This window comes from Lepidothrix coronata, unplaced genomic scaffold, assembly GCF_001604755.1.
Source record: "Lepidothrix coronata isolate B3197 unplaced genomic scaffold, Lepidothrix_coronata-1.0 Scaffold142, whole genome shotgun sequence".
In the NCBI taxonomy this organism is placed as follows: Eukaryota; Metazoa; Chordata; class Aves; order Passeriformes; family Pipridae; genus Lepidothrix; species Lepidothrix coronata.
In genome coordinates, this window is record NW_016690322.1 from 372,809 (window position 1) to 385,498 (window position 12,690).

Here is a 12,690-nt window from a genome sequence, read left to right on the forward strand (position 1 = left end):
AAGCTTTACTTCAGAGCCCAGGATATTTTAATGGACTAAAGCTACTGAATCACGTAACATGAGCTTATTTTTCTTCAATATTAAATCTTTCTCTGTGCCCTCCACCTTCCACAGTTTGCATCTCTGGCCTCGCTGCTGTAATTGCATATGCAAATAATTTTATGGATAGCAACAGTTTCCCTAAGCTCAGAAGTATTATTCATAGATACAAAATCAAGCGTGCATGGCACACACACACCCACACTTATTTTCAAATTATAAACAGACTGGAAGATACAGGACACAATATTCATTGTACTGGTTGTTGATATGGTTAGTGTTGTTATTAGAAATTACATGTAAAAACACAGATATATTTAATAGTATCCTTTCTGCAGCAATTGACAATTGGGGGTCTGAAGAAAAACACAACATTTATATTGTCTACCTTATCCTTTTCTTTTAAACAAAGGAATGTTTTTATACTGAGATCAGTTGTTTTCATGTGAGTAGGAAGTTTCTACCCAATAAATAATGAAACTGTAGACTAGTACTGAATCTAGTGCTTCTATCTGAAAAATGTTGGTAGGAAAATCAGCATTCCATGATGATTCTCCATCAGCATGTAACACCTTTGAAGATCTATCAGTCAGTTTGTGTAAACTGGAAATCCATGTGATTAACAACTGCCCTAAGGCACTGTTTTTATTGTGATTTCCAGAATACCATACAAAATGTCCCATAAAAGTCTGTGGTGCTACCTTTATAAAATAAACACGGAATCCCTTCAAAAGATTAAAAATAAGTTTCAGGACACGGAGATGCGTTCTGTGAAAAAATTCTGACTCTCCTTGTAAATCCTATTTAAAACAATTATCGCTTTATCTCAAGTTATTATCAACATTAATCAATCTACAGTTAGACAGGTCATTGCAATTCTCCTTTAGCTCCTGGAACACCCTTAGTCTCCACATTTCAGAGCATGTAGCTCATTTAGCCCATGGTTCAGTTTGGATGCTCTGGGCTCTGTTGCCTTACGGGATCTAGAGATTTTACAGCACAATTAATTCAAGTTTTTTCTTCAGTTCCCTGACAGGATGCCACAGCTCTTTAATAACTTCCAATTACTGACTTTGTGTAAACTTAAAAACTTAATGTTTATTTAGCAAGACTGACAAAATTACCCATATTGTCTCCTTTAATTTTTATGATTTTCCATTTCCATTTCCATTTCCGTCTGAAAAACGTTAGTCATGTGGTAAAAACTGATCTGAAATTCAGCTTATTTTTAAAAAGATCTAAGGAGAATCAAAAGGAAAGTGAGGTTTACATAGGGGTGAGAATTAAAAAATATTTTACAAAAGAAATTGAGATGAAAAGAGAGAGGGCATTTGGATGAGACATGCTGTCCTTGGAGAGATTAAGCTGTTTATTAAAATATCTCTGGTTCCAGGTTCACTGTGCAGCTACTTTGGTTTACAAAGATATATTCCAAATAACCTTTGCTCTGAAGGGGATAACCATGCAAGATGCCATTTTTAACAGCAATACAGGCATACAACAAACAAAAGTGAAATACTTATTTCTGTGTTTTGGGGTTTTTTGCTGATAAGGCTCACTGTAGAGTGACTTTGACTTTACATACATGCTTCTGATGTTTTAGCTCAGTGTAAAACATTAGTTGAAGTGTGATGTGACTCAAGTGATAATCTTTGGCAAAACCAGGATTTCACAGAGATTTCACTTGCATGTCTGAAACACACCAGTTAATCTCAAACACTGAATTTCACACTAACTTTGAGGAAGATACATCAATTTTCTGAAGCTGATATTCAGTGTACAAAGTGTATAATTTTCTTTTGTGTATAATGATAACTTTTGCTCAATATGTAAAAAGGTGGTTGTAAAAAAGAACAAAATCGCTCATGGAAGAAAAGGAAAAGAAACATTCCTCTTTAACTGTGACGACTTCAATAAATGACAAGAATAATTCCAAGTACCACTGTGATAAAAATCAAGCAGAGATCGTTTGAGAAAGTTTTATAATATTGTAGACTGGGAGCTGAAAAACATCTGAGAGTCTTATTTTTGCAATAGAGTAAGAGGTTGGATCAAGTGATCGCTTGAAGTCCTTACAAGTCCTGGTTTTGTATCATCAAAAGTGCTTTACATATTCATTTGTATGTACATTCTACTTCATCACACCATATATTTTGAATCTGTAAAATAAAATTCTCATTTACTTTACAGAAAAGGAAAAAAACCAACAAAAAACCTCCCAAAAATCAAGTAAACCAAACATTTGTTTCATTTATAACAATGATTCATTAATTTACAGGGAGAAAAAGACTTTATGTGATTTTTCCCCCTGCCAATTCCCCACAACCCCCAAGAAGTACCTACTGCAATATAATTGGTTCCCAAGTACCCTCGATTCTGAACATTCTATTCCATTTTAGCTGTGCAGGCAACAGTTTTAAAAAGCTTACTTGAATGCATTTTGTAAATAAGATTTATGATACATTTGTGGTGCTTGGAGTTATTTAGATATTTTGAGTGACAACTGCAAATAACTACCTCTACTTATTTCAAATAAAAATCTAATCATTACACAAAACTTAAAGCAGACCAAATGCTTCAAACAAAATGCAAACAATAAAATACAGCATATAAGTGTTTTTTTTAAATAATGAATTTAAGATCAAATAAGATGTTCTGTAATTAGCATGAAAAAGAGCAATTTTTAAAACATCACAGTATGGAGTTCAGGTACACTAGATACCTTCCATATAACATTATATCCTCTTTTGTTCATAAGTTATTACTTGGCAGACTACAGCTTTATATCTTAGAGTTAAAATGACCTTGAACAAATGTTCCTCTCATCCTAGTCCCGACTTGAATGGGTAAAACAACTTGAAGTATTTTTGTATGTTGCCTAGTAGACTAAATTCCTACTTTTCTACTGAATTTCAACCTCCTTAATTTTTTGAAGAAAGCATGACAAAAATTTGCTAAACTTACAAGAGTTTACAAAAAACACTTGACCATTTCATGACAGAAACTTTAAAAGCCTTTTGAGTATTACTGAGATTTCAGAACCTCATGGCGAACGAAGATTTGGGAAGGCTCTATCCACATTTGCTGCAGGCACGTTGATGGCTTATGAGGCCAATACGTGACAGACATAACCGATTGCAAAAGGCACAGCAGAAAGACTCCTTAGATGGTGTACTGAGATTTCAGAACAGATACTTATTAAATAACTACCAGTGGTAGAAAATGTGAATAAATTAAAGGTAAATTTCCATAAAAGTTTAGATATATTTTTGGATTTCAGATTACATTTAACAAAATTAATAGGTCATCTTGAAACTTTTAGTTAGCCAGAATGTAGCAAATCTCCTCCTTGACTGTCACATACACAGGTAATGTATGAAACAAAAGAAGATCATCTACATCTCTACTCATACAAACCCGCAAGTTGTTTATTAATCTTAATACTAAATTCTGTTTTTCTTTCCCATTTAGACACAGAATGCAATGATTTCCTAGGGGTGCTCAAAAGGCTATGGAAAAAAAAAATCAATAGTAATAAGTTAGAACTTGATCTGCAGCTTTTTAAAAATCTTTACAACTAAAATTAAAAATGATCATTTTCATGTCAGAGAAAAAAATGAGCATGTTAAAACTGAGAGAAAGCTAGTTTCCAACTTGGGGTTTTTTTGGTGTTATTTTTAGAAGATTTCCTTCTTCTAGTGCCAAATTATCTACTGAAGATAGAACATTCAGCCTTCTTCAAGTAATTATGCAATAACATATCTAATCAAGATGAGGATGACCTGATACAAAGTAGAGATGTTAGCAGCTCTCCTAAATGTTGGAAGGCTCTTCTAGAAAGAAAACTTTAGCATTAAAGTCTGAAAATAGAAGGCTACAAAAGAGGTTTTGAAATATCTTTCAAGGCTGTCAAGAGACAAAGGTTTGAACTGTATGACCTTTTAGCTGCCAAAAGAAAGCAGTTTGCAGAACCTTCAAGAAAACTATTTCCTGCATTTTGGCTTTTCCTGACATCAGAGATTATCTGCTGTAAAATTTTGCTCTGTTATATTCAGTGAAGTCCCATTCTGTGTGCACTTCAAGACAGGAATAGTGATACCATGGGAATTGTGGCTCTTTGACACAATAAATCAAAACGCATCTCAACTACATTACTGATTAAAACCTTCCGAATAATTCAGAAAATACAGAGGTTTATCATGTATATTTGATTGGCTTGAAATTACGTTTGAAATTTCATGATAATTCCCATTCCCAGTTTATGGTGCCCTGAAAACCTCCCTTCTAGCCCTGTGGTTTTTTTAGACTGGACAAGACACCATCACCAGAATATGCCAGAGGTGAACAGATTAGCAGGGTATGAAGAACGAACATACCAGGAAACACCCAGAATTGTTCAAGTTGATGCTTGTGATTATTCAAACTATGACTGCTTTAAATGGACATAGAATGATTTTCCTCACGTCTGGTTTTGAAGAATTTATTAAAGCAATTCACTAGTAAGATCTTGCTAAGAAAGATAGCTAAACTGAAATGTTAAGGGTTTTTTTTTCTTTGGATGACTGACATTGAAAGGGTCAGGCATTTGTAAACAGGATACAGGGAGTGGCTTTTTTTTTCTTCCCAAATTTGGGTATTTATTAAATAGTTAGGCCTAAAGAATAGATACAGAAATTCAATTAATAGCCTTAAAGGAATTAGGTTTTTGTTTTCACATGTAGGAAGTTTAACTGCACTAACAGCGAAATTCAAGGGATACTCTGGGTGACATATTTATGTAACCAAAACATAATCACCATAATTTAAGGCAATTTCTAAACCTGAATACTAGAACACTAGAATAGACCCTTGTCCGTTCATGCATGACAAGGGTCCATGTTGGAAAGAACTTCCAACTTTAAAATCTATCAGCATGGGTAGGAATTCTATAATGTTCACTACATCCATTTCCCAGGGGGCTTGGGTCAACATTTTCACCTCAGTTATTGGCTTAGCATCCTGCAGAGGTATTTTTACTCTTCCTGGGAGAAATAATTTAACGGAACAAAAAATAAACCACATTCCCAGGTTTCTACAAATCTCTTGTTCTTCTTGTTCCTCTGACTTCTCAGTATGTGACCTGGTTAGGGCTATATGAAATATCATACAATTTTACAAAAGAAAATACTGGTCATTCATTTAAAGTCACAGTCCTTCATAAAATAAATGCCTTCACTTATTTTATCAAGAATAATCAATCAGAGCTAAAGGCATCCTGAGACAGATTAAGCAATGGTGTGTTAAAGAGTACTTTAAAGCTTCTCTTTCTGAGAACATGAGGTGGGCAGACTCAGAAAGGCTGTATCTGATACTTTTGGCAAGGTTAAATATCTATCACTCTACTTAAAATACGTCACCTTTTTTATTTATGACAAACAAATGGTCTGCTTTCATCACCTACATGCATTTTTTTTTAACATCGATCTGAAAACTAGGAAGTGTGTTGTGCTGCACAAAATTCTGATTATTTTCCTGTCACATGTAGAAGTAAAGCACATGGCTGCAACTGTTGTGAGCCAAAGGACATAATGCAGCCTTAAATCTCATTTAATGTTATACTAATGTCTTATCAATTCTGATTTAAAGGTGCTTTCTTTTTTTCTGGTTATTTTACCATACACTTCACTTTAACACATGCATTTTTTTCCCATGCATTGTTTGTGTAGTACAGCTTATAGCTATTAAGTCAATTTAATTTCATTTGGGAACATACTTAATAATGATGAGAAAAGCAGCAAGAGAAACTTTTCAATGATTTGTCTTTATGTAGAAAATTTAAAATATCCAAGGCTCTCAATCTCTCTTCTTTTGTAAGAACTAGAAGTTTACTTTTAAACTCCCCACATGAAAGGCTTTTCTATCACTACAAAAACATCTTTCCATTAACATGAAAAAGTCAGTTATGAGGGGAAGTAATGAAGATGAAATTAAACAAAGGAATGTTTAGACTGAACTGAAGTTAACTTTTCTAATACTGTAGTCTGGATAAAGTCTCTGGAAGGAAAAACCAATTCCCTTACATAGTACAGTTCATTATATTAGACAGTTTTAAGTAGATTCAAAAACAGAAACCTAGAACCAAAATCCATTTTGCAGCAGGAAACGAATTATTGAAATCTTCCCTACTCCAGTGCTACATTTAAAGATAATAAAATGTTCAGATTTATTCAGTTTCATCCACAAAGGCTATCAAAGTAGACATTTACATTTCTAAAAAAGAAAATGAAAATACACATCATTTATACCTTTAGCAGAAATCTATGTTGTAAAGACAGGGAAGGACATGGAAGCAGAAAGCTTGATTCATTAGAAACAATGGACTCTTTGCAGATCGCCACAAAGATCACAGCATGAAAACTGGTCCAGTTGCATTATTCCTCACTAACAAACTTTCTTTCCCATGTTTAATAGCAATAGTATTTTCATAACACCAAAATTTCTGAATAAGTTTAAATGATTACTCACTGAATCAGCATTTATCAAAATTATTTGATTTGGAAGAAGAGAGAAAAAATATGTAACAGTGGACAAAGCAACATTTTATCAAAACAAAAAAACAGATAGGAGCTGCAAAGAACCTGCTGCAAATCAAATCCACCATTAAATGAAACTTTTCACACTGCAGAAGCAGCATCTTAATTAATTTAATAAAGCTGGCAATGAAGTATTGTCTATATTAACAGCATCATTTTAACACAGTTATGAATTCCTGAGACAGGAGTTCACAGCATAAACCTCTGATTCTCAAGAGGCTTTTTTTTTGGTTTTCAACACAAATATAAAAAATGACACAAGAAATAAAATAACACTAAAAGGGATAATAGGTAAAGACTGAAAACTCATGGGAAAGATGTAATCTTCTGTTATAAGGCATACAACAAGCAATTCAAATAGTAAGGCTTTTTTTTTTCTTTTTTATAATTACTGATATATGATGCCAGGAAATCCATTATTAATGCTGGCAGTATAAAAAAATAATTGAGAAACACACAGAAGTTGGAAGAAAAGAATCAATGCTGACATTAATATAAGTTTTGATTTTTTTTTTAAATCAAGAAATAATGATAGTAGCAAGCATCTATACAGGACTTTATCTTTGGTTCTACTTCATAAAGAAAAAAGAGTTTTCTGTCAATAACACCACCTTTAAATGTAAAGATGTTTTATGCCTTTTAGTCCTTTAGTAGAAACAAATACTGATAAAGAGCATGGAGCAATACTTGGCACAGTCATTTTTAATGATCAACTAATTAATCAATAGATTTAAATCCCTCTTTTCCTTTAGTAGACAAGAGTACTAAGGTTTGTTGGGCACTGCAGTAATAACAGAGCCAGAGTATGGTCACATAATCACTGAAAAGACAACAGAAATGAATTCATGTTCCATAATAACTTTTTTACTTGGGAAATGTTAATTATAGAAAAAATCATTAATGGTATTATTTACAGAGAATGAATACCAGCATCAAACAAACCCAATTTACCAATGACACTGCCAACAAATGGCGATTCACCAACTGAGCAAGTGAATTAACAATCATTTTCCTTACAAAATAACAGTAGACAAAAATATAACTTGGCAGTATTTCTCTCTTGTTAATGTGGACATTAATTAGAATAGCTATATAAAAAAGATTTGAATTAAATATGTCAAGGTCTCAGAACTGTTTGAATTCCTCTTTGCTTAATTAATCCAAATATTTAAATTAGCTTCTCCATGTAATTTGGTGTTTCAACCAGAATCCCACTGAATCCCACAGATAGGCATATAAAATTATTATTTGCAGACTGCTTATGTAGCTCCCTTTTGAAACCTGCAGCTAATATGAAGATGTAATCCCTTTGTACAAAACAGCTTTAAGAAATACGGTCTCTGTTAATTAGCCAAGCACTTATCCTATTCTCTAACTGGCCACCAGATCTCACATGTAGACAACTTATTAGGTTTGTGACTCTTCTTTTCATTGCTAAGTCTAGAATATTCAGACAAACTACATTTCAGCTAAAACTTCTTCTCCCCTTTTCCCAGAAATTAAGGGAAAAAGATGTATTGGAAAGTGCAGTGATCAGCAACTGTCCAAAATTTTATTTTTACTCAAGTTCTCCTTCACAGGACAAACTACAGGTTTTCACTGTTTCCCCCAGAATCCTAATACTTAACCTTTGTAGGTTTTTGTAACAAGTATTAATTTTCCCTAGGAAGATATTTTCCCTCTGTTTTACCAAGATGGAGTGTCCACAATTTTAGCACAACAGTGAGCACTGCCCTTAGGGTAAATGGTGAGATTTTAGTCTCCTTTTCCTCAAAACAACAGTGTTGTAACACTGTTTAGCAGTAGAAAAAAGTACTGCAAGATAGTCTATTTTCTTGTAGTTTAAAAATGGAATTATGAGTTTTACCATTGAATCCAGTATCTTCCATGTATCTACAAATTACAGAAAATTTCTATCTAACTAAACAAGAAAGGCTATTTTCTCTTTTAATTTTAAAATTGATTGATATTATTAACTCTAAATTCTTGTTTCACCTTTTTTTCTGTTCTAACATCATTTCAGAGAAATATTTTTACAAATTAAAATTATCCTTGTCTCCCATTGGAATTTTTAAGTCCTTCTTTGCAACCTGCACCTGATAATAAGAATCTCATGTGAACAGACTCACAATTTCTTCAAGGTGATATGAGCTCCAAACGGTCACATCTTACCTCATTTGCATTATCATAATTTTGAGGTAATCTGTAATTACATTGTCTTCTTGGCAAGTGCTGGAAGCAATATCAATATTCTTTATAAGTGGATCAGGCTTCCAGAAAAAATCTTCTAGACATGTGGCAAATTGTGAGCACCCGTGGGAACAAATGAAGATCTGTGATGGGCTGTTCCATCACTGTCAATATACTTGACATGATTTCAGAAATCCAGCCAGCATTGGGAAGCAATAATTCCTACAAATCTTTTTAATGTCACAAACTGTACGACAGATGCATTAATTACAAATAATAATATCCTACTGAAAGTAAAACCAGACACGTTGCCTCGGGTGCATTCAATCTTTTACTTTTTAAATGGGGCTTCAGGGTAAAATGCAGAGTGGATACACTCTCAGTATTAAAGAATCAGAAGTGACATGGAAGGTGTTCACTGGAACTAAGAAGTATTAACTTCTAGTCATGTTTTATTGACTGTCATCTAATTAAGAGGTGCAAGGCAAGACTGCTAAGGGAGGCTGTGTCCATAATGCTGAACAGGATACAATATATATTACAAGAATTACTGAATATTAAGAGCACACCCAAATACACCACAGAAATACAGTGGAAGTAAAAAAGAGATTTCCTTTGCTTTCTCTCCAAAACAGAGGGCATGAATGCAATGCTCATACTAATATGGTATTTATTAGAATGAAAGAGTTGAATCTTAATAAAGTGATAAACAGATAACAAAGAGTCTGCTGCACAGTTTAGTTTTCAGATTACTGCCCTGGACTGTGTTGCAAAGTCAAAGAAATAAAATGAGAAAAAACCAAATAACTCAAGGACTTAATGTAATAAAATTACTCCCTTAAAAAGCAAACACTTGTTTTAATGGAGATAGGGCTGCAAACATCAATAGGTTAGCAAAAGGCTAGCAACCTCTGAGGACAGTATTTTTTGCGAATACAATAGCTAAAACTGATAATAAAATTTGAATTGATATATCCATAACACCTGCAGACTCACATATATAAGATTATAAATAATTTTACACAAACAGAAGATTTTTTTTTCCCCTGAAATGATGTTGCATCACATTTTTCTCAATACTTACACAGAATAAACCAGATTCTTTCCATCAGGAAATTAACACCTAATCATTGGACAGGAGAAGTGGTTAAAACATTGCTAAGAAGCAATTTACTGATACAACTTTACTAAGTTAGTTGCCAAGCCGGACCAGTCTTACACTGAGTTCAATTCAAGATGCTACTTTGAGGAGTGTTTGGTACTAAATGCTTCACAGGCAAGTAAAAGAAACACCAGAATAATCTAATGGGTATTAGCTTGGCAAACATAGAAAAAACATCTAAACCCCACAATTTATGAAAGTCAAATTGAGCTCCATTTTATGCATCCACTTTAATCTGGTTTTGTCATTTAGTCTGTGCCTTATACTGTTTTTACTTCGTGGAAAATATTAATAAATTCAGCAACTTCAGAAACAGCAATAAGGTCATTAGTTTAAAGCCTTAGACCAGTGTAACTGTGGAATATTCTGACTCCAGATTAACCACAAAGGCATCACTGAGCACTGAACCTGACATACTTACTTTAGACAGCATTTATTATAGTAAAGTCATACTCTCCCTGTGTGTCATGTTACATCTGCTAAATATACAGGTTTAAATGCAAATTGAGAAACAGCCTGGAAAGATCTGATTAGGAAGAGAAAAAAGTGCTCTGTGCTAAAGAATAACAAATATGTTTCTTTAAAGCTGTCAAAAGTTAAAAAAGCTGTAGGGAATGCAAGTATGGTGAGACTTGATATAACAAGCAGGTGAAATAAGTTATCCTTTCCAACCTCTTAATACATTATTTAAAAAAAAAAAATTAACCTGCTGACTTAGTAAAAACTGCCAAGGTGTATTTGTGAGGTTAAAATTCCTAAACAAAACATCCTCCACTTATAGTCATGTAAAAGAAACTGGTATCAAGGGGTTTAACCATGTAACCTGATAAACAACATGTGAAACCAAATATTTTATTTCTATACCTCTGCTGCCAGCTGCTGAAGAGAAGGGGATGCAACAGGGTGTAAAGTTGAGTTGCCTCTGACTGGATCATGAAGACTAACATAAGCCACAACATTTCTTTGAAGAACTCTCTTGAGATCCTAAAACACAAGCAGAGCAATGGTTACTACTGTGCATCATTAGAATTAAGTCTTGTTTTGTTCTATCACTTTCTTCCAGGGAAAAACTGCACCCAATGTTTCTGTCCTCTGTGATTTCCTAAGTAATACTTAACTACTACTTCTTATAATATGCTGTTATGGACTTCAAAGGATATCTTGGTGCTATTTCTCTATATAGCACAGGTTATAATTCCATTTCACACATCATCTCAACAAAATGCAAACAGGTCTGGGAGGAATTAAAAATGCCTACACTTGTAAGGCCAAAAATGAAAACATTACACACTGTGAAACAATGTGATGGCCTTTTAAAGTTATGCCTGACAGAAGACAAACTTCAAAAGTAATCATTATCAACAGTTAAATGGACTCAAATTTTTAAGATACAACATTCATATTTGAGTTGCATAACTTTCTCAGTGTTTTCATTTTATTATTTGTTAGACTATAAAAATACCATGTACACACTGTTTCAATTATTATCTTTTTTTAAAAAGATCCCCTTTGCCTTCTCAGTAATGAGTTCCTCTTTGCATGAAGTGGCTCTTTATATTGAACAGAAGGGGCGTAACACAATTACATCTGATGTAAAGCTGACTTGAAGTGGAACTAAACAAATTTTGCTTCCAGTCTGGATCTTTTCAATTTGATTTTTTCACCCCTTCTTGTTTTTGAAGAATAATGATGTCGGAAGTATGAAATTTCAATGAGGGCTGGCTGCTTCTTACGCACGATAAAAAGCAATTAACTCTTTATTTTATCTACTGTTTTAATTCATATTAATCGTTAATGTTGGAAAATCAGCTTTGAAACTCTCTGCCAGCTATTCCTCTAATTTATGAACTGAAGTCCACTGTAACTATATATGATCATCCATACCCTGTTGAGATATTTTCTATCAATAATCTGGTTTCTATTCTGTTGAAACTAAGAGCCCAAGGAATTGCCTGTGTTGGATTTTACCTAACTCCTTAGCACAAATATGGGAGAAGTGAATCAGCACTAGCCATGGAGGCACTGCAATGTTTATGTCGTTAATGTAAACCATAGCATGGTTCTCTCCTTTTCATTTAGTGTGCTCTTGATTCACTTCTCCCCACACTAAGCCTTACAATTAAAAATGAGTAAATGTAGAACTCCCAAGAAGGACAAAAAGCTCTCTGAGCTATTCCTTGGCCTATGTAATTTGTTGAGGTTTTTCTCCCTCTATCAGACCATGGCAATGACCTTTTACAATGCTCTGCTGAATTAGGGAGGGAAATCAGCTCTCAAAGGTGCTGTATGTGCAACCTTCACAGCTACGGAAACATCCTGCCATCTCATTATCCACAGGAACAGCCTCAAAAGGTGTTTTCACTGCATTTGCTAGGTGGTACATGAATGAACACAGACAGACCTCAAAGACCAGCTAATGAACCACAATTTCCACGTGGTAATTGCATATTGTTTTCATGCTTTCAACAAAAGCAATCATTATTGCAATGACACCGTCTAAAATTACTTTACCTCAGCCCACTCATATGAACCAATGTTCCCAAAGGCTGTTCCTCCCCATGAGCAGAAAACAATGGTCCTGTCAGGTCTCCAGCCCCTCTTAGCCTTCAGTGTCAAGGCTTGGATCAATGCTGTGATGACAGCAGTGCTACTGGCCCATCCTTGTCCACCATAAGGGTTCAAGCTGCTGTGATGGCTCCCAATGATGATGTATCTGTCTGAAATGTG

The 12,690-nt window shown here is 34.1% G+C and overlaps 1 protein-coding gene across 8 annotated transcripts in view; it reads right to left on the reverse strand.

The window, feature by feature from the left end:
• NAALADL2 (N-acetylated alpha-linked acidic dipeptidase-like 2) overlaps nucleotides 1-12,690 on the reverse strand; it is a 469,384-nt gene that overhangs the window by 89,682 nt on the left and 367,012 nt on the right. For all 8 annotated transcript variants that reach the window (XM_017827775.1, XM_017827774.1, XM_017827776.1 and 5 more), the window contains 2 exons: nucleotides 12,475-12,680; nucleotides 10,828-10,947 (listed from right to left, as the gene is read on the reverse strand). In XM_017827775.1, coding sequence (XP_017683264.1) covers nucleotides 10,828-10,947; nucleotides 12,475-12,680 — 326 coding nt within the window. The remainder of the gene's footprint in view (nucleotides 1-10,827; nucleotides 10,948-12,474; nucleotides 12,681-12,690) is intronic.